The sequence below is a fragment of the Beta vulgaris genome, chromosome 6 (assembly GCF_026745355.1).
Source record: "Beta vulgaris subsp. vulgaris cultivar EL10 chromosome 6, EL10.2, whole genome shotgun sequence".
Lineage (NCBI taxonomy): Eukaryota > Viridiplantae > Streptophyta > Magnoliopsida > Caryophyllales > Amaranthaceae > Beta > Beta vulgaris.
Window position 1 is genome coordinate 25,667,037 of NC_079207.1, and position 21,089 is coordinate 25,688,125.

At 35.4% G+C, this 21,089-nt stretch overlaps 2 protein-coding genes across 4 annotated transcripts; one reads left to right on the plus strand and one right to left on the minus strand.

The window, feature by feature from the left end:
* Positions 1-708: 708 nt before the first annotated feature.
* Positions 709-18,693, minus strand: LOC104896335 (uncharacterized). 3 transcript variants are annotated; one of them, XR_007275731.2, is made up of 5 exons: positions 18,401-18,672; positions 18,191-18,290; positions 3,729-3,857; positions 2,425-2,606; positions 709-1,678 (listed from the first exon to the last, which is right to left on the minus strand). XR_007275731.2 is itself a non-coding variant. In XM_010683076.4 (4 exons), the coding sequence occupies exons 1-4, from the start codon at positions 18,532-18,534 to the stop codon at positions 2,517-2,519; spliced, it is 453 nt and encodes a 150-aa protein (XP_010681378.2). In that variant the 5' UTR covers positions 18,535-18,672; the 3' UTR covers positions 2,253-2,516. The 3 variants fall into 3 exon arrangements, 2 of the variants coding, with proteins under 2 accessions (XP_010681378.2, XP_057251545.1); XM_010683076.4 differs by lacking the exon at positions 709-1,678 and having other exon boundaries at positions 2,253-2,606; XM_057395562.1 differs by lacking the exons at positions 709-1,678; positions 2,425-2,606 and adding an exon at positions 6,785-6,855 and having other exon boundaries at positions 18,401-18,693.
* LOC104896334 (lysine-rich arabinogalactan protein 19) lies at positions 1,075-2,061 on the plus strand. Its single transcript, XM_010683075.3, has 2 exons — positions 1,075-1,734; positions 1,834-2,061. The coding sequence occupies exons 1-2, from the start codon at positions 1,075-1,077 to the stop codon at positions 1,921-1,923; spliced, it is 750 nt and encodes a 249-aa protein (XP_010681377.2). The 3' UTR covers positions 1,924-2,061.
* Positions 18,694-21,089: the final 2,396 nt, after the last annotated feature.

The window sequence follows — 21,089 nt, forward strand, 5'->3', positions numbered from 1 at the left end:
CACTATACAACCTTCGAACAAATCTCTAACAGTAACAACACAATATTATAGGTTATTTCATAACACCATCCATATTACGTTCAAATTCATAACACTAATGCACCTTGAATAATTTTTTTACTAACCTCTCTACATGTTACCTTCGTTCTCCGATTGTTTTTCCAATTTACACCATTTGCATACGCTAGTTTAACAATGTTCTCATATTATATAGAAATAAGTATTATAAATATACTTGCTAGATGAATCGCAATTAATCTTTCAAAAGATGAAATTTTCAATATAAATATCTAAAGAAATATTACGATTAGAATATATAGATTAGAGAAGATAAAAAACAAACTGAAAGTTAGAACTATTAGAAAGTGGAGTATAAAATTGCCAAAATGACATATCTTTGGATTGAGTAATGATCTTTTGAAGCACATTAATATTGTTTTAGTGTAGTAAAATACTGAAACAAGAGAAAGTCATTGTCAAATTTCTCAAAGAACAAATTATCGTAATTTTGAAGCTTCTTAATGCTGTACACTAGGCTATCTTCTAAGACATATATTATGGACGTGAAGGAAGATAATCAAATCACACAACTAACCCTTCACCCCTCGAATCAAACAAACATGTTTGATATATCTTATAGATATCATATAGGTGATATTTGTTACGACGTCAAAAACACAAGCAATCAGTAACGAATTACACTTAAAATGACAGCAACGTTTATAATAATTGATGGAAAAGTGTACATTAACATTGCAACAACAGACAGACATAGCAACTTGGACCATATTGAAGTCTAGCCATGTTAAAAACAGTCCATGGATGATGCTCAGATTTTTACAGCCAGCTGGTTAAAACTTGAGCCTAAATTACAACAAGTTTAAAATGGAAAACAGGTTTATTGTTCTTGAAATCTTAAAAGTCACACTTGCCAAAATCAGCAGATGAGATGTAACAACCATTTGAAGTTCACCTCTCCCCTTCTTCACCAACTTCCTTTACATTTCTTAGAAGTTCATACTTTCCCTATTTAAAAAGCTACCTTCATTCTCTTGACATATCATCTGAAGAAAAATGGCTAACTTAAGGTGTGTTTGCATGTTATATGGCCTGTTCCTCGTCGTAGTACAAGCCAAGGCACAAGCACCAGCAATGTCACCAATTAATGCATCACCAGTACCACCATTACCTCCTTCAAACCCACCAACTTTGGCAACTCCACCACTCTCTTCCACTCCACCACCTACGTCCACTCCACCAGTCGCAAGCCCAACTACTTCCCCACCACCAAGCTCCCCACCTCCCACTGCTCCTCCCGTTAGTTCACCTGTGCAAACACCAGCATTACCACCTGCACCAGTAAGCACACCTCCAGTTCAGGCACCACCACCAGCCCAGCCACCTGCCCCTTCGTCACCTCCACCAGCAGTATCACCTGCCCCAGCAACTTTGCCACCTGCACCAGCCCCAACAACAAAGGCACCTGCACCCGCAAAGCCGGCTCCTGCACCAGCACCAGTGGCTGTATCGCCAATCCTGGCACCAGTAAATGGGCCCTCAACAGCACCAGCACCAGCACCCTCAGAGGGGAAAAGAAAGCGAAAGCACAAACATAAGCATAAGAGGCACCATCATGCACCAGCACCAGCCCCGATACCGCCAAGCCCCCCTGCACCTCCTACAGTAGATACAGATTCATCAGAAGATACATCACCAGCACCATCTCCAGATTTGGTAAATTCTCGCTAAGCACTATTTTCTTCTCTGACTTTTGTTTCCTTTACCATTAAACAAATATTGACTACTTCTGACTATATGGTGTCACGGAAACAGAATGAAGGAATATCAATTTATCAGCCAGGACACTCATTGAGTAGGTGGATGACAGGACTCATAGCAGCTGCTCTGCTCGTTGCTTTGTAATTTCGACCTTCATTTAAACAAGCAATGGATTCTTTTCCATTCATTCATGTTAGCTTGCTTTTTGTATAAGATGAGAGTTGGAGGCATTTCCAGTTGACAAAATGCAATTGAGTTACTTACACATAATTATTTTAAATACATGCAAAAATATTCTTATCAACGAAGTGCTTGATCCAATTACAGCTGGTGAGGTTGGCATACAATTAAAAGCATGAGCCACAGAATTGGCTGTACATCCATACATTATTTATATTATAGTCCTTCCATTTGGAAATCTATTTCACGTCTCGATAGCCAATAGGTGTGATCAAGAAGAATCAAAAAACAGATTGAAGATCATTAGGTATTGAAATTACCTCCCAATCATGAAAAATTTCAAGAATATGAGTAAATCTGTAGAGTTTGAACTATATACATAACAATCTCAACCTCAGAAATACATTAGTATTACAAGATATAAGATTTTTACTGTATGTTTGAAAGACATAGAAACACACTCACCAAAAGAGTTTATCTGCCTATTGATAGTAGTTTGAGAAGTAAAGAAACATCCAAGTTATCAAATAGGGGCTTAGCTACTCATCATATTCATCCTAATCTTCGTCAGCATCATTCCGGAAGTCATATTCAACCACAAGCCCCAAGTTGTCAACAAGTTTGTGATGCTGGAGACACCCTGCGCACTGATAAAAACAGGGCCAGTGGTTACAGTTGACAATTCTCAGTGGGAAAAAGGTTAAGACATTCAGAACATAAAGTTTCAAAGGAAATAAAAGGTTAAGACATGTAAAATCATGTCGCTTACAAGGTTGAGCAAAGTCCAAAGCATGACTCGGTGACAGCACAATTATTTTTATTTCAATTAGCACACAGAAAGTTTCTTAAGAAATGTGAGCCACCAAATTCCACCAAACCATCAAACTGAAAGTTCTTTCAAACACCCAACTAGGCATTAAGCTGCTCATCAATAAAGATAGGGAGTACATCAAGGATACAATATGAAATCAGCTTTGAAACAAAAAGCATCTCATTTTGTGAGCAAGATAAACAAAGATGACATGTAGCTTGCTAAAGTGGAGAGCACCTTAAGAGTCCTAATATTTGAATGCCTAAGTAGTGCAGCAACCTGATGAAAGCTTAACACGATGAAAAGGAGACCGACTAAATCTCATGCAAGCTGCTATTTGCAATGCAGAATTAAACAGAAGTATTATTGAAGTTTTACTAGCCACTATCATGATTCAAGCATGCATATGAAGAGCCCATTCAAGGTGAAAATGTTTTAACAAAAAAAAAAAAAAAAAAAATACTCCATCTGAACGCAGCAGTCTGTTTCTCTACCCGAGAAAATCATGATTTTCCCCAACCATCGATATGGGTTAACTCCTTTTATTAAAAAGTCCCTCATTAATAAATCTATTATAGAGGGACCTTGAAAATAAAAGTAATCCCAATTTTAGAACAAGCAGATTAAATGATACTCCATTAAAAAAGTTGATTCTTCCCTATTCTTTCAACATACTTCTATAAAGATTCTTCTTCAATAATAGAAGTTAATAAAATATGGAAGCCTCCCATTACATTGTCAAAAAGACTACATGGCACTATATACAAACTCAGATAATGAGGGCAGCAAAACTTACAGATTGTCATTTCATATTCATGATGTAGATTAAATACCATCCACTTTTACACATTTTCTCTTCATACAGGGCAAAAATTATGTTCATACGGAAACATAAATCATAATACTATCTCAATGAAAAAAATTCACGAGTCCATTAGAAACTATATTTCAAGTATACCTGGACAAATACAGTTCCTCGTTCATAGGCTAATCTATTTATAAGCCTTTTTGTTCTTTCACCACAAGCATCGCATGTAAATTGTACGAGCAAGCTTCTCCTAGGAAGTTGTGTGTTAATGTTTGGTTCCTACAAGTGCACAACAAACAGTGACCAAAATCATATGAAGCATATAAGTAAATCCAGGATCTAACAATGTCATATCATGCCTTTCCAGAAAAAGAGTGTGTTACAATAATCAATAAAAAATATGAAATGGCATTATGATTCTCATTCAATAAGAAACAAGACATCTTAAACTCTATGCACTAAGGTCGGAATCAACTTAAGTGCACCGTTTTCCTCGACCTAATCCCAGTTTCATCCTAAATATGACCAGTTGATCACTATTCTCGACCGTTATCTTTACTTGGATAGCACAAGCTTCCTTGCACCAGTATTATTCCGTCATGCTTAAAGCTACAACAGACGTAGCTCTTCACTCATATGCTATCAAGAAAGTGTCAAAGCTTCTTTAGAGATAACATTGCCATATCACACATTGATAGTCTTATATAAAGCTCCGGAATTGTCGCCGGCACAAAAATATTTCCATTGTTTTGCAACACTGATTATATTATAATCTGCACATCTCTATTGCACGAGAAATATCCTCATAAGAAAAAGAACCTCGCAAAGAAAGTAGAAGAAGCTTGGGTTTTAGTCATATGAAGAAATTATGATATCTAGAGAGGCTCTCATATAAAAAATGCTCATATTTACATTTAACATATAAAGAGACGTCAGATGGGCATCTAGAGAGTTGAGATTTATAGCATTGTGCTTAAGTGATTAGTCACTCATATTTGCGCTTCAAATGGGAAGCATAAGCAATGGCAGATCCAGGATTTTCATATGGGATCGGCCAAACCTAATGTGTTTATCTTCTTTTTAAAAAACATGATATATATAGATCACTCATAAATTAAATATGTGTGTGTTTGTCATATATATACACATAAATATATATTTGTTTCATCATAGTATAAATAATATTTACCTTGTCTCAAAAGTAGATGTGATGGTAGATAGTGGGATATATTCTCAAAAAATAAGTAGACCGAACTTTTTGCCAAATGTAGCCCTTTACCGCAACCACTTTGTTAATTGCGGTCCTTTCATTTAAATCTCTTCAATTGCAGCCTCAATTAAATCAAAAACTTTTGAATTGCAGCCCAAAAGGCGTGAAGATAGGTTGGATTTTGGCTACAACTTAAAAGTGTTTTTTTCTTTTGAGGATGCAATTGAAGAGATTGAAATAAAAGGGTTGTAATTAATAAAGTGACCACTTTAAAGGGCTGCATTTGGCAGAAAGAAATCAAGTAGATATGATAGGAAATAGTGAGATACATTCATTTCGTTTTAGTAGTGGGACGAAGATGTATTAGAATAAGAGAATTATCAATCCGAAAACTAAAGTACATTATAGCAGTATAAGACATGAAAAAAAAAATAGTGTAAAGAGTATTATAAACTAGATGAATAGTACATATATTAAATTTTTCTTCAATATTTTGAAAATTATAAGTGATCCATAACTACATAGAATATACAAGACTATAGAAAAAGTGAAGAATAAGATTTTAACGCTTCTAGTATGGGTACCAAATATAGTGATTAAATTTTATGTGACAATGTTCCACATTAGGTAATTATCAAATATCGGTGTTTGAAAATTTATTATAAGCATATTAAGTGCTAAAAGGTAAAGATAATGAAAAAGTTAGAAATTGGAAACAAAATCTGGAGAACGTGGTAAGAAATCAGGAACAACCTAAATAAAAGGAAAAGAATATAAAATGGAACTATCATAGCAAAATGCAAAGAATGAAAATGGGAAAGCAAAAGGACCAACATATTGACTTTGCCAAAGTCGAACACGCATCCTCATAATCATTAGCACCCTTACCCTCTGCTCTATCAGAACTCTTTCTAAAAGCATTTCGAATATTTTAATTATGAGCACTTATAATGATGGGGTGGGTCGTGGCCCGGGTAGGCCACCTCCTAGATCCTCCCCTGAGCGTAAGACATCCACTATTCCAGTGTCTAACTTGTGCCTTAAATAAAAAAGAAAATACTTATGTGCCTATAATTGAATGTAGTCAAATAGGATTGTGCAAACTGCAAAGCATAGACTAATGATTTTGTGCATTTGGCAGCTGGCTGGAGAGAACATTTGTGCATTACGTTGGTATGTTCATTTATTACATTTAAATTTAAACTGGTTAGTCATGTTGTTGACGTATTAAGGGCAATTAAGTGACGTGACTTAATTTCGATATTCTACTTAATCTTTCAGATGGCTGCAAATCTACAATCTCATATTTGAGTTCAAATACAACTAATGTACCAAGGTAGAGGACCCCTGAATCTTGATTCTTGATTCACTTTTGATAGTCAGATGGACTACTTTTTTTAACAAAATATATCTCATTGTTCAAAACGGTCTAAAACGATTATAAGCTGATGGCTTCACTTTTAGTACCAGAAGCTGTCCTACTATGAACTGTCAACTGGTTTTAAGATAAAAGCGTATATTACAATCAGAAAATAACCACACCTTGTCATATCAGAGTCTCATGATAGCTCGTTTATCCTTGATAACAAATCTCAGCTTAGTAGGTTCAGATAAAGGTCATATATGATCTACATAGAGACAAGCAGGAATACCATTACGCAGTCCCAATCTATCACAACTAATCAACTAGTAACTATCTAGACAAAAGTGCGACCTACATGAAAGAATAAACCAAAAAGTGATCCTCGTTCATTCAAGTTTAAAGTACATAAGTAGCCAGTCATTGGAAATAATCTCGGATCTATACTGGAGTTCACCCCAATTTCAGGAGACGGTAGAATTTTAATTCGTTTAAGAAAAAATCTATCATGTATATCATTCGAATCTCAGTAGCTCCTCGTCGAGCTACAACACATAAAACATGAATCATAAGTCACTAATACAAACATGTTATAAACGAATCCCATGTCGGATTAAAGTTTTCAAGGACCATCACCTGAATCCTGTTCTAGCCACAATATTAGCAAGCCTGTGTTGACCAACCCTGACACTCACAGACCAAACTAGCTGCCCAAACAACAAAACACTCTTCACAATCCAAGTCAAACACAAGGGTGTCAAAGAAGCTACACCAATAAACCCATTCTCCATTTCGCAAGCTATTCAAGAATCCTGGGGGAGAGGGGTAATTATAGGTAAATGCGGAGTACATAAAAGTACTTACATGTCCTACCCCCTCAAACACGACACTTATGAGAGTTAGATCACCCGAACTAATGCTACAACTGACTAAAAAAGCGAGTCACCAAAAATACCTACAATCCTAGGTATGGAAGCTGGTACCACTGCATACCATGAAGTACTCTATCCAGCAGTTCCACCCATTAATCTAATCAAACATCCAAAAATATGCAGACTAATTATTCCCATCTCCTAATATTATGCAATCCTTATTCCTTATACTAGCTTTAAAAGCAGCATATAGTGGTTCGACTAATCAAAACACGATTGGTCGAAACATGTGCGTCATGTTGGAATTCTTAAATTAAATAATTAACTAATATCTAGTCAACAAATATATATGGTCCGTTTAATTAGGTGTTACCTATGATCAAGAAACTACCCATGATCTTCTCCCCACATTTGAAACCACTCACCAATGTACAACAATTTTGTTGGGATCTTTGATCGCAAGACTCCACTATAGGAATAGGCGTTTATTCTGAAAAAAGTCACTGAATCTACTCTCTAGAATTCTGAAAAATCATCTAAATATTGAGAGTGACGGTTTGACACCAGAAGTCAAAAATAAAGATTGAGTTTGGTACACGGGACTGCTGCGGAAGGACACAATACAATGGCAATGGCTAGAAGTATTCTTGATCTTTTATAGCTTCTGCTCGTATATCATATGTTTGTATTTAGTTGGGATGAACATGATGAGTTATGTGATTAAGTTAACATTTGGTATTAGAGCCATTTTTTTACCTCTGCCTTGTATATTGATGTCGGCATTGAACCCGTTGATGATGATGCGTGCTATTCATGTACTCCCTCCATCCCAAAATACTCTTTACACTTTCCTTTTTTATCATATTCTCTACACTTTTATTTTGGGACATGACCCACCATTATTTTAATCATTCGGCCTTTTAACTACTGGCTCACACTCTCTCTCCTCCAAATAAAATAATACCACTCTTATTACCTACTAACTCTAACCATGACCTACATTCTCTCTTCTTAAAATAAAATAATACTACTTTTACTAACTACTAACTTCTATTACATCTACTTTTCAATAAAATAACAATTGATAACCAAACAACTTATCATCTAAAACTACGGCCTTGATAAGAGCCAAGAGTATTATGGGACGAAGGGAGCATTATTATTATTTTTTTCCTTTCTCTTCCGTTGCGTTGATGATGAGGCTGGAGTTTTGTGTTGACATGATATAATGGACTACATGATAGCACATATACTTGGTGCCACAAATACATATATATAAATTATTAATTTTTCTTACATAGTGGTTCTAAATCACGTCATGACTTATCTTTCTTGTTCATTGTATGAGGAGCATTTATCAAGTGTGTAGATTTGTGTCTTGCGATTATTAAATAATAAAGTATTCATTTTCTTAGCAATTTGAGTTTTTTTTTTTTTTTACATTTGATAATGTTATACAGGAAAATTCTAATATTAGTTATTTGATGAACTTTTATTGTTTGCACATTCATCAAGTAGTTCAGTTGTCTTAAATTAATTTGTGACCTTGATCAATTAATTTTTTGGTCAACTATAGTACTTATATAGATTATATTTTAGTATATTAAATTAAGTTAAAGTTTACTTATTCAAAATGTTATTAGTTGGGGAGTAGCCACATCACCTTTAATTATTGAAATATTATATTGGAATCACATGTGAAAACTAGACTTTTGTGTTGCATTTGGTTATGTAAAATATGATAAAACTTACCCACAAGAACTTTATTGTATTTGTATTTGAACTTAATTTGGGTGAAATACTAAATTTTGTTTCTTAAGTATCTCATAAGAATTAAGAAATTGATACAGTTTGATAACTTCGCCATATGGTTATTATAAATCTAATTGAGTAGAACTTTAGCCCACATGAAAGTTTTATGTCACCAGATTAATGTTTCGCTTGATTTACATAGGTAAAGCATGATTAATGTTGAAGTCTCAAAATTTGACAATAAGCACGATTGCTTATGTCTGTACTTAATTTTTGGAGTAGTTTTACCTGGAAATATTTTCGATATCAAATGTGACATTCTTGAATTCAAGCGTGATAACTATAAGGTGTAAAAAGAAAGAGTGCTGCTGACGGATGGACAATGACTATACTATTTAGAAAGACGAACCAAGTGGTGTGACTAGTACTCCACATGCGCAGTTGATCTTTATGAAAAGTGGGAGGGGTCTAACCGCCTTTCCATTATGTCCATAAAGACCAAGATCGGTGCCAATATTTGGGTTTTTGTCGATCGGCATACCAATGTCAAAAGTCTTCTTAAGGTCATCGATGAAAAATTTGCATCTTCTGACAAAGCTCTTACTAGGATCTTAATTATAGAGTTCTCATCCATAAGGCTTATCGAGATTAAAGGAGTGCATGATCACATCATGCACATGAGAGACACTGCACCTCAGCTTAAAGACTTGGGGTTACCATATCTGACTCCTTCCTTGTCATTACATTTTGTGCACTCCTCTACATCAATGTGGTCCTTTTAAGGTCTCTTATAACACACATAAGGATAAATGGTCAATTCATGAGCTTATGACCATGTGTGCTCAAGAGGAGGGAAGATTGTTAATGAGGGTGAAAAGGTGTACCTTACTACTTCTGCAAAGAAGAAGGATCACACTAAGGATAAGGGAAAGGGAAAGATTCTAGCAAATCACGCCATTAAGGAGTTTTCGTGTTTCCTCTGAAAAAGAAGGGTTACATGAAGAAAGACTGCGTGAAGTTAAATGCTTAGCTTAAGAAAAAAGGTAATTCTCTTGCGTGTGTTTGTTATGAATCTGAAATGGTTAATGTTAATCGTAATACATGGTTGATTGACTCTAATACTATAATTCATGTTTCGAATATCTTGCAAGGTATGACAGACCTAAGGAAACCCGTGGCAGTGAACATCACATCTATTCTGAAACAGATGGGTTTGCATGTGGAAGCCGCTGGGACATGCAACTTATCAATAAGTAGAATCTTTGTTTTGCATTTAGAAAGAACTTTTTTTATGTGTCAAATTTTCCTAGAAATTTGATTTCGGTTTCAAGGCTTGTACCTTTGGAATTTTCCTTTAATATTTCAGATTTTGGTTTCAGTTTGTTAAGAAATTCTAAAATTGTTGGTTATGGTATTTTTTGTTGATGGTTTAAATTGTCTTGAATTGCAAAATGATATTGCTCATAGTTCCCTGCATGTTAATGCTCGTTAAAAATCGTTGTATTGTGAATGAAGAATCCTATATGTTATGGCACCAGAGATTAGGACATATCTCTATTGAGAGATTCAAGAGATTGGTAAAGGAACGGGTACTTGATACTCTGGATTTTGTGTTAGTTGCATTAAGAATAAGCAAACTAACAAATCTAAAAAAGGTGTTAAGAGGAGTTCCAACCTATTAGAGATCACACATACAAATAACTATTGTCCAGACATGAACGCTAAAGATCATAAATACTTCATCACCTTCGTTGATGATTATTCATGATATATGTATCTTTACTTACTTCGTTCCAAAGATGAAGCTTTAGATAACTTTAAGTTGTTTAAGGCTAAAGTAGAGAAACAATGTGATAAGAACATAAGATCGTGAATCTGTAATGAACTATATTAAGGGAAATACTCTATATATAGGAGTAATGAAATATGGAAAGGGATGCTGAATTTTGATGAGTGTTTTTAGTGAACTTTTAAGAGTTCCTTTGGAAGAGAAAGCCTCTCGAAAGCTTGTATTTATCCTTTATATTGCTGTAATATCAGTTTACCAAGCAAATACTCTTCTTCTTCCTCCTTATTTTATGCCATTAATGATGCTCAAGTTATGTTAATTCATAACAAAATTAGATAGAGGTGGAGAGTATTATGGTAGATACACCGAAAATGGACAAGCATGTGGTCCATTTGTAAAAGTTCTTCAAGAGCATGGGATTGTTGCTCAATACACTATGTGCGGAACAAAATGGTGTAGCACATAAATAAAATAGGATCTTGATGGACATGGTGAGAAGTATGCTGAGTAATGTTAAAGTTCCACCAATTTAGTGGATTGAAGCTCTTAAGACAACAACGTATATATTAAACCGGGTTCCTTCCAAAGCTCTCTCTAAAACATTTTTTGAGTTGTTTAAATGATGGAAACGAGTCTACGTCATATGCTCATTTAGGGATTCCTGTCAAAAGTAAGAAAATTTACCACCCACAAGAAAAGAAGCTTGCCCCACGACTATTAGTGGGCATTTCATTGGATATTCCGTAAAATCTAAGGGTTATAGATTCTATTGTCCATCCCATAACACCAAAATTGTGGAATCAAGAAATGCTAAATTTCTTATCACTTAGTCAGTGGGAGTGATCAATTCCAGGACATTGTTCCTGAAAACAATCATGTTGAAGTTCCACTATCAGATTCAAGTGATAAGATGGATGTCATTCACACCACTCCAGTTCGATGAGGTGTTAGACGAAAATTCCACAAAATATTCATAATGATTTGATAGATCATGAGGCCAAAAAAAATTTGATAGATCATGAAGAAAATGAGGAGCATCAGGCTGATCAACACATTGATCCAATTCTTTTAAGAAGATTTGTTAGAATGAGGAGATTAGCTAATTCTGATGATTATGAGGTGCATGAACAAGAATGGGATTGTAATTATGTAGCCGACAATGTTCCAATCACGTTTTCACAAGCCACAAGTTCTAAGGATTCAGACTTGTGCATGTGTGACATGAAAGATGAGATGGATTCTATGGCACCTAATCGAGTTTGGGATCTCGTCGAGTTCCCGATGGTGTAAAAGCCATTGGAGGTAAAGGGGTCTTTGTAAAGAAAGACTCACTAGCCAACATCCAGAGACATAAGGCTAGACTCGTTGCTAAGGAATTCACTTAAGGCAAGGAATCAATCACATAGAGACTTTTTATTCTGTATCAAAGAAAGATTCTCTGTGAGCGATTATGGCCTTAGTAGCTCATGTTGGTTATGAGTTACATCAAGTGGATGTGAAAAAGGCATTTCTCAATGGAGATTTAGAGGAACAGGTTTACATGAAACAACTTAAAGGATTCTTATCTAAAAAGGGTGAGCATTTGGTTTTTAAGCTGAATAAATCCATATACGAACTGAGACAAGCTTCTCGCCAATGGTATTTGAAGTTCCATGATAAATTCATTTGGTTTTGAAGAAAATGTCATTGTTCAATGCATATACCACAATGTTAGTTGGACAAAGATTTGTTTCCTTTTGTTTATGAGTTGTTATATGAGGTGAAACAATTTCTTTCAAGTAAATTGATATGAAAGATATGGGTGATGATATGGATGCAAAGGCATTGGTTAACCATGAGCCTATTGACTTGACCATGGAGACTTTAGGGTTCCAAAACAAGAACAAGAACCAAGTCTTGGCTTGTGTGCTAACATGGAAGCTAGAGGAAGAGGAATCCTAATCCATTTAGGAGTACTCATGGCGAGGGGAAAGGAAGTAAAGAGGAGTCCTACTCTAATTAGGATTACTCCTAGCTTGCTACATAGAATCCTAGTAGAATTAGGATTGCTATGTTTATCTTTATTATTTTATTTTTAAGTAGTTAAAAAGATAGAGTTGTTAAAAAGATAAACATGTGACTTGTACATGTTATCTTTAGGAGTCTAATTAGGAGTCCAAAGTAAAGTAGGAGTAGGATAAAGTTATGTTTTCCTAGTTGAATTAGCCTAGCTTGTACCCTATATAAAGGGGACTAATTCCTTCAATAAACTTAGAGTATTTTGAGTTATTTTCCTTCTTCTTTAATTGTGTGCTTGTATGCTTGCAATTGAAAACCATTAATAACTTTTCAGGAGTGATTAGTTCTTAGTGTTAAACAACTTAATTTCAGGAGTGATTTTAAGGGTGTTTAGAGTCTTTATTCAAGGTTCAGGAGTGTTCTTGAATAAATTCATATCTTGGTTTGAGTTTCTAGGTACTTGTTCGAAATCTTGGAGTTCATAAATTGATTATTAGAATTCATAGTTCAATAATCATATCAAGTGGTATCAAGAGCAAAGGTGACACATCCTTGGAAGGGCCGAAATTTTTTGCCTACTAGGGGGAGTATTAGATCTTCAAGAAAGTCTTAAAGATCCAATCTTTTTTCCAAGATTCTTGATTTTTCATAAAGTTTCATCAAAGTACTACAATATTATTAGTGATTGGTGAAAGAAAAAGATCCAAGATCCAAAGAAACATCCAAGATTACATCAAGATCCAATCTTTAGGATCAAAGAAGTTGTAGCTATGTCCGAATTAAGTGACCTAGCTAAGGCCATGAAGGATATGAATGCACGCCTAGATGCACGCCTAGATGCTATAACACTAAGCATCCACAAGAAGGATGCACAAGTAGATGTTATGGCAGACATCATCAACAAGAGACTAAACCCCAATAGTGTGTCATACATAGGCGCACACTCAGAGGAAGAAAGGGATGAAGCGGAATCACGCCCACCAAGATCCTCATATCCAGATGATAAAGGGTTAAAGCTTGAAGATTACACAGGTGAAGGCAGAGGATTTACTAGAGTGGATCCGCCAACTAGAGAAGATAAGTGAGTATAGGGGCTTTGATGATCGAAAAACATTCAAAGTTGCTGCCATAAGACTCACAAAGTATGCTGGGATTTGGCTTGAAGGCTTACATACACAAAGAGCTAAGAAAAACAAACCTAAGCTATGTAGTTGGGAGAAACTAAAAGGAAAGCTCAAAGATAAGTTTTTGCCAGATGATTATGAACAAAGGCAATTCATAAAGCTTACATCAATGAGCCAAGGTAGCCAAAGTGTACATGATTACACTATGGAGTTCGAAAAACTAGCTCTTATATGTGATATAGTGGAGAAAGATAAGCACAAGATAGCAAGATACATTAAAGGATTGAATAGAAGCATAGCTAAGAGAGTTGAAGTTTCTTCCTACCACACTTTTGAGGAAGTAACCAAGCTAGCTATGAAGTTTGAAGAACATGACATGGAAGAGAAACCGAAGGGAGCATACACACCTAGGTTTGATTCTAATGCAAAGGGCAAGGCAACCACTTCCTACACTAAGTGGTCCGAAACTAATAAGCCTAGTTTTCCACCTAAGGAAGACACTAACATGGAAAAGCCTAAGGTAGCCGTACCTAAGGAGAAATTTGAAGAATTGAGAAAGTGTTTTAAGTGTCAAGGGAGAGGACACATAGCAAGTAATTGTCCTACAAAGAAAGCTCTTACAATGAGGCAATACTTAGACTTGCAAAAAGAAGAAGAGAGGTATGAATTCATCCCTGAAGAGGAGCAAAGCATGGAGGAAAATGATGAAGAAGAGGATGCTTTTGCAGAAGATGATTCAAGACTTCTTGGAGGCATTAGGCGCACCTTACATATGGATCACACACCTAACATGACACAAAGGGAGAATCTTTTCCATACTAGATGCAAAGTAGGTGAGTATACTTGTAATGTTATAATAGATAATGGTTCTTGCACTAATGTTATTGCAGATCAAGTGGTGTCTAAACTCAATCTAATCACAAGGGCACACCCTAAACCCTACAAATTGAGTTGGTTAGATGATAGCACTGGAATGAGAGTGAAGAAACAAGCACTTATATCATCCTTTATTGGAAGCTATAAGGATGATTTATGGTGTGATGTCTTACCTATGAGTGCATGCCATCTTCTACTTGGAAGACCATGGCAATTTGATAGGAAGGTTATTCATGAAGGGGACACTAATGTATATTCTGTATTGGTTGGTTCAAAAAGGGTTAGATTACGTCCTCTAAACCCTAATCAGGTGGCGCCTAAACAACCACCTAAGGCACCAAGTTACTTTCTAAATGCAAAAGAATTTGAGCATGAAGTAGAGGAAGAAGGTTATGCTTATGCTTTGGTGGTGAGGCAAGTGACTACAAGTATCACGGTACCTAACAATAATCAACTTGAAACTTTGATGCATGAATTCAAAGATATTTTTCCGGAGGAGTTACCACAAGGACTTCCACCTTTAAGGGGATTGGTGAGTAAGACTCAAAAGGATTGGGATATCAAGCTTGCTCATGCTGAATTTGCTTATAATAGGGCACCTTCTTCTACTACATCTCATTCCCCATTTGAGGTAGTGTATGGTATTAATCCTTTACTTCCTATTGATTTTGTTGCATTGCCTAAACATGAGATACACATGGATGCAAAGAAGAGATTAGAAGTATTCAACAAAACTTGTGAGCAAGTGAAAGCAAAGATTGAAAAGATGAATATCCAATACAAGACAAGAGCAAATAAGAGGCGCAAACAACCTAGGTTTAAGGTTGGTGATCTTGTTTGGATACACTTAAGGAAAGAAAGGTTTCCTAATAAAAGGAAAAACAAGCTTATGCCTAGAGCTGATGGACCATTTGAGGTTGTTGGAGTCATTGGAGATAGTGCTTACAAGATTGATTTACCAGATAAATATGGAAGTGTCAGTGCTACTTTCAATGTGGGTGATCTATCTCCTTACTATGATGATGAGAATTTGAGGGCAAATTCTTTTGTGGAGGGGGAGAATGATATGGATGCAAAGGCATTGGTTAACCATGAGCCTATTGACTTGACCATGGAGACTTTAGGGTTCCAAAACAAGAACAAGAACCAAGTCTTGGCTTGTGTGCTAACATGGAAGCTAGAGGAAGAGGAATCCTAATCCATTTAGGAGTACTCATGGCGAGGGGAAAGGAAGTAAAGAGGAGTCCTACTCTAATTAGGATTACTCCTAGCTTGCTACATAGAATCCTAGTAGAATTAGGATTGCTATGTTTATCTTTATTGTTTTATGTTTAAGTAGTTAAAAAGATAGAGTTGTTAAAAAGATAAACATGTGACTTGTACATGTTATCTTTAGGAGTCTAATTAGGAGTCCAAAGTAAAGTAGGAGTAGGATAAAGTTATGTTTTCCTAGTTGAATTAGCCTAGCTTGTACCCTATATAAAGGGGACTAATTCCTTCAATAAACTTAGAGTATTTTGAGTTATTTTCCTTCTTCTTTAATTGTGTGCTTGTATGCTTGCAATTGAAAACCATTAATAACTTTTCAGGAGTGATTAGTTCTTAGTGTTAAACAACTTAATTTCAGGAGTGATTTTAAGGGTGTTTAGAGTCTTTATTCAAGGTTCAGGAGTGTTCTTGAATAAATTCATATCTTGGTTTGAGTTTCTAGGTACTTGTTCGAAATCTTGGAGTTTATAAATTGATTATTAGAATTCATAGTTCAATAATCATATCAGGTGAGGCATCTTATGTCATTGGCATTAAGATTCATAGACATAGACATGAGGCATTTTAGGTTTATCTCAATAGTCCTATATCAACAAGGTACTCGATAGATTTCATATGAGAAAATGTTCATCAACTGTAGCACCAATTATGAAAGGTGACCGGTTTAGTTTGGACCAGTGCTCCAAGAGCTCCAAGAATGATATTGAGAAAGAACAAATGAAAAATGTTCCTCATGCTTCAGTTGGAAGCATAATCTATGCTGACATCGCATGTGGTGTTAAGAGTGTTGGGAAGATATCAAAGTTAGGGCTGCAAAGAAGGTGCTAAGATACCTTAAGGGTACCAAGGATTAAATGCTTATGTATAGACGGACGGACTAATGATATCGAAGTAGTAGGAAATTTCAACTTCGACTTTGGTGGTTGCGATGATTCACGAAAATCCACCTCAGGATATGTGTTTATGCTAGCTGATGGTGTCGTTTCTCGAAGGAGTGCGAAACAGACTTTAACTACCACATCGACCATGGAGGTTGAGTTCAAATCTTGTCTTAGGGCTAGCTCACATGGTGTTTGGCTGAAAGGTTTCATATCTGGGATAAGAGTCACTGACTCCATGTGTCGACCAATGAGAACGTATTGTGATAATTCGATTGTTGTCTTTATGGCTAAGAACAATAAGAGTGGAAGTCGAAGTAAATACATCGACATTAAATTTTGAGCCGTAAAAGAACGTGTTCAGGAAAAGAAATTGCACATGGAACACATTAGCAACAGATTAATGATGATCCCTTGACCAAGGGCATGTCAATTAATATTTTCAAAGGGTCATGTAGAAAAGACAGGACATGGACCCATCAAGTAAGACATTTATTTTATGTTGTAACCTTTCATTCATTGCATATTTCTTTTGAGTATGTACGTACGTGTTGTTTTGTTATTCTATTGAGGAAATGTCATTGTCTTTGACCTAGAGTAAACATAAGGTTTATTCATTAACTAGCATGAGTGATGAAAGACTTAATATATTGTGATACATGGAAGATTAATTCTCGTTCTAAGAGAATTCGTCGCCATGATTTGTGTATGTAGTTTTTGTTGGTTAAAATGGACCAAGTGGGAGAATGTTGGAATTTCTAATTAATTAATTAATAACTAACATTTAGTCAACTAAAAATATATGGTCCATTATAAGTGGGTGGTTACCTATGATCAAGAAACTACCATGATCTTTTCCCGACTTTTGAAACCACTCACCAACTTACACCAATTATTTGGGATCTTTGATGGCAAGACTCCACTATAAGAATAGGTGTTTATTCTGAAAAAGGTCACTGAATCTGCTCTTTAAAATTCTGAAACAACATTTAAATGTTGAGAGTGAGGGTTTGGCATCGGAAGTCAGAAATAAAGATTGAGTTTGGTACACGGGATTGCAGCAGAAGGAGACAATACAATAGCAATGGTGGAGGTATTATTGATCCTTTATAGCTTCCGCTCGTATATTAAATGTTCTGTGTTCGTATTTAGTTTGGATGAACATGATAAGTTAATACATCAAACAACAAGAACCAAAGGTGTGATCCAAAACCAATACTCAGTAGCTTTGCACATACTTATCCGAATGCCTCAGGCTGCAAATATAGTCGAAAGCTAAGTTGTTGAGAACATATTCAAAAGTAAAGGAATTAAGTTTTGAAATTGCAGCACCTTCCACAATTCCAACAAAAAGGGGGAAAATTATATGCTACCTCTATAGTTTAATTATCCTCAATTCCACTACAAGAACAAATCAAAACCAAATCTTACACAAAATCAGAAAGGCAGTGAAACTTTTCAATGCAAGTAAATGAAATAGATACCTTAGAAGAATCATTAGTTATGTCTGAGTTAAGTCCTGCATTACCACCGCAGCAAGAAGGTACCCAGTAATACTGCTTCGCTGTGTGAGAGATTCTTAGCCTGAAAAGATATAGAGAAAGAGAGAAAAACACACACAAATTTAACATATTGAAATCGAAAATTATACAAGAAAACAAACGAATGAAAAAATGAAAAAAAGCAAAATTGACCTAGGGTTTAGTTTGGGAGTGAAATTGAGAGAAGGGTGGAAATTGAGTGGGTATTTATGGAATGTGGAAGTAGTTGGGCGGTAGGAGGAAGAAGAGAGGAGAGAGAAAATGGCGGGAATGACAGTTGCTGTCATTGAGATTTGAGATATGAGAGTTGAACAAACTTCTCAGGTGATTCAACTGATTGAATTATGTGGTGACTGGTGAGTGGTGAGGTCTCTCTCTTCTCTTCCAACTTCCAGTTCTTGGTGTCGCCACTTTTAGCATGTTCACCTGGCTTACTAGTTACTAATATTGCTATGACCTCCGTAGCTTAAAGCATTGCCTTTTTTTGCCATATATTTGTGCGAACACAAGTGTGTGTCAAATTGACTTATCATTATCTCTTTGCTATTGAAAGGTTTTACTTTGGCTTTAACAATAAATAACTAAATGAAGGTTTTAGTATAATTGGTGATTGTCCCATAAAATTAGGACCCGATTTTTTTAGTAATGGAAGATGGTTAATTGGTTCAAGTTAATTTATTACTCTACTAAAACAACTATCACAAAATGAATTGTTTCATGATTATTTTATAATACTGTTGAATCTAAGCTCACATATTCGTAAACAAAATGATCTAGGGCATTGCCTGAGACAACAACTAATTGTGAGTTATGCGTCTAATCTTTAATATTTTTATCAATTTTAAATGCCGCAAACTTTAAGAGATATTATTGAAGGACATATTTTTTGTGGTGGGTTGTTGAATGACATATAATAATCTTGAATACATGTGTTATCGTCAAAAGTAAAGGACATATGGTAGAAGTACTGATAAATATAAGCGGGATTAGGTCCATTAGTGTGGGATGAACTTATAAAACATAGATTTAGGTGAAATATTTCTAAGAAAATCTAAAAGGTGTTAGGAGTATTAAACAACATAGGGAGTATTCTATTTTAAAGGATGTGATTATATTTTTTTTTTGATATTGCGAAAATTTACATTAATTAAGAACGAAATTAAAACATAATTCTATTACAACCAAACATGAAATATAAATAAATATTAAGGTGAGCTGTACTAGCTCTTACATACACTACTAAGGAAAACCAACTTGTTGCTGATCCAATCCAAATGAATATTATCTTGGATGACTTTTGGTGGGTGTGGGTAATATGTCTTGTCGAAAGAGACCTTATATTATTAATGAGAGAGAATCTATATGTTGCGATCCGGAACCTATACTATCTTCAAAGATAAATTGTTGTATTTCATCTTATTGAACCCTTTGTTCACAAAATGAGAAATCCCAAGATCATTGAGCACAAATTTTTTCCTGGCATTATACCGATTGAAATACCAAAGAAGCCACATTCTTTTGGTGACTTCAGACCCTGCTTCGAGGGTGCCTAGAGTTTTACCCATAAGGTTGAAAATCAAAATGCATAGAGGTCTACACTTACCCCAAATCAAATTGGAGGGCCTCCTATAATATGCGTGAAGGTCGAAAATTTGTGTTTAGAGATGGTAAAATTGTAGGCGTACGTGTTTTTATTTTGCCTATGCAGGATGAGCGCGTATTAGATTTGACTATCCCATTGTAAATGCTTTTGTATTGAGAACGTTTTGAAGTCGTCAACAAGTCTTTAAAGGAAGAGTTATAAACCTAATTGGATATTGGGAAACCGTAGGGACAAAATAGAGACTTATCCAATGTAAATTTCCCCGTCTAGACTCCATAGATGGTCAAAATGAACCAAAGATTGAGTTCGGGGGTGAGGGTACAACACATGTAGGAACTATGTTGCCTATTGCTGGCCTCTACTAAATACCATGTCAATGTTTATGAAATAGAATAACCAAATAATGGTTTAAGCACCCTAAACATAATTAGCCTAGGTTCGTTCAGGAAACACATAAAAAGACTATTTCTTTAATAATATATTATTATGCAGTCAATTTACAGGGAACCTATCAGGTTTTCCAAATTAATCCGATTAATGTTAGAACAATGCTTTAGGTCTTGATTAACAATAATAACATGTGGGTGATAAAAGCAATAAATCATGACAATCATATAATATGCATATAATGATCAGGCAAGCATATAATAATGTATGAAAATTAATAAAAAGGAATAAAAAGGTTTAGAATATAAAATAGAACGATTTCATATTAAAGATCTACATCATGAAAAAAATAGTTAGTGATTTCAATATAAAAATACAGAATTTATTCAAGGACCCTCATGATTATACCGTGGCTTGGGTCTGCGAGATTGACAACCTTCGGGACGAGCAATTGTGAAGCCTGAAAATATGAATGTCTGAAAGTGTGTATATTATTGAACGTGTTTGTGTCTTAAAGGTATGAGTTTTGTAGGGAGGCTTTATAATTTGTAGAGAGGTTCGTAAGGTATTCGTCGAGCTCGAAGTATGTTAATGTATAAAATACGTTTTTTCTAATAATATGTACGGAAATCAGGCTTATTTATAGGAAAAAAGACACTACGACTCACGCGCCGGCTGCGTCTGGCGTAGGATAACGTGTCACGCGCATGACACATCATGCCCAGTAAAAAGCGTACACGTGGTACGCGTTTTGAAAAAGATAAGAAACAAAATCCACGTATCGCGCGGAGAACTGCGCTTTAGCGCAAACAGTGCGTTAGGCGCACGGCATAGTGCCACATGCCAGGAGAA

Bases quoted from the DNA above. Each gene is read 5' to 3' on its own strand.
- LOC104896335 (XM_010683076.4), bottom strand. From the start codon at position 18,534: ATGACAGCAACTGTCATTCCCGCCATTTTCTCTCTCCTCTCTTCTTCC. The intron at 3,858-18,190 runs GTATCTATTTCA...GTGCACTTGTAG, and splicing joins TAACTAATGATTCTTCTAAG to GAACCAAACATTAACACACA. The intron at 2,607-3,728 runs GTATACTTGAAA...TGTTTTTATCAG, and splicing joins GAGGAACTGTATTTGTCCAG to TGCGCAGGGTGTCTCCAGCA.
- LOC104896334 (XM_010683075.3), top strand. From the start codon at position 1,075: ATGGCTAACTTAAGGTGTGTTTGCATGTTATATGGCCTGTTCCTCGTC. The intron at 1,735-1,833 runs GTAAATTCTCGC...TCACGGAAACAG, and splicing joins CAGCACCATCTCCAGATTTG to AATGAAGGAATATCAATTTA.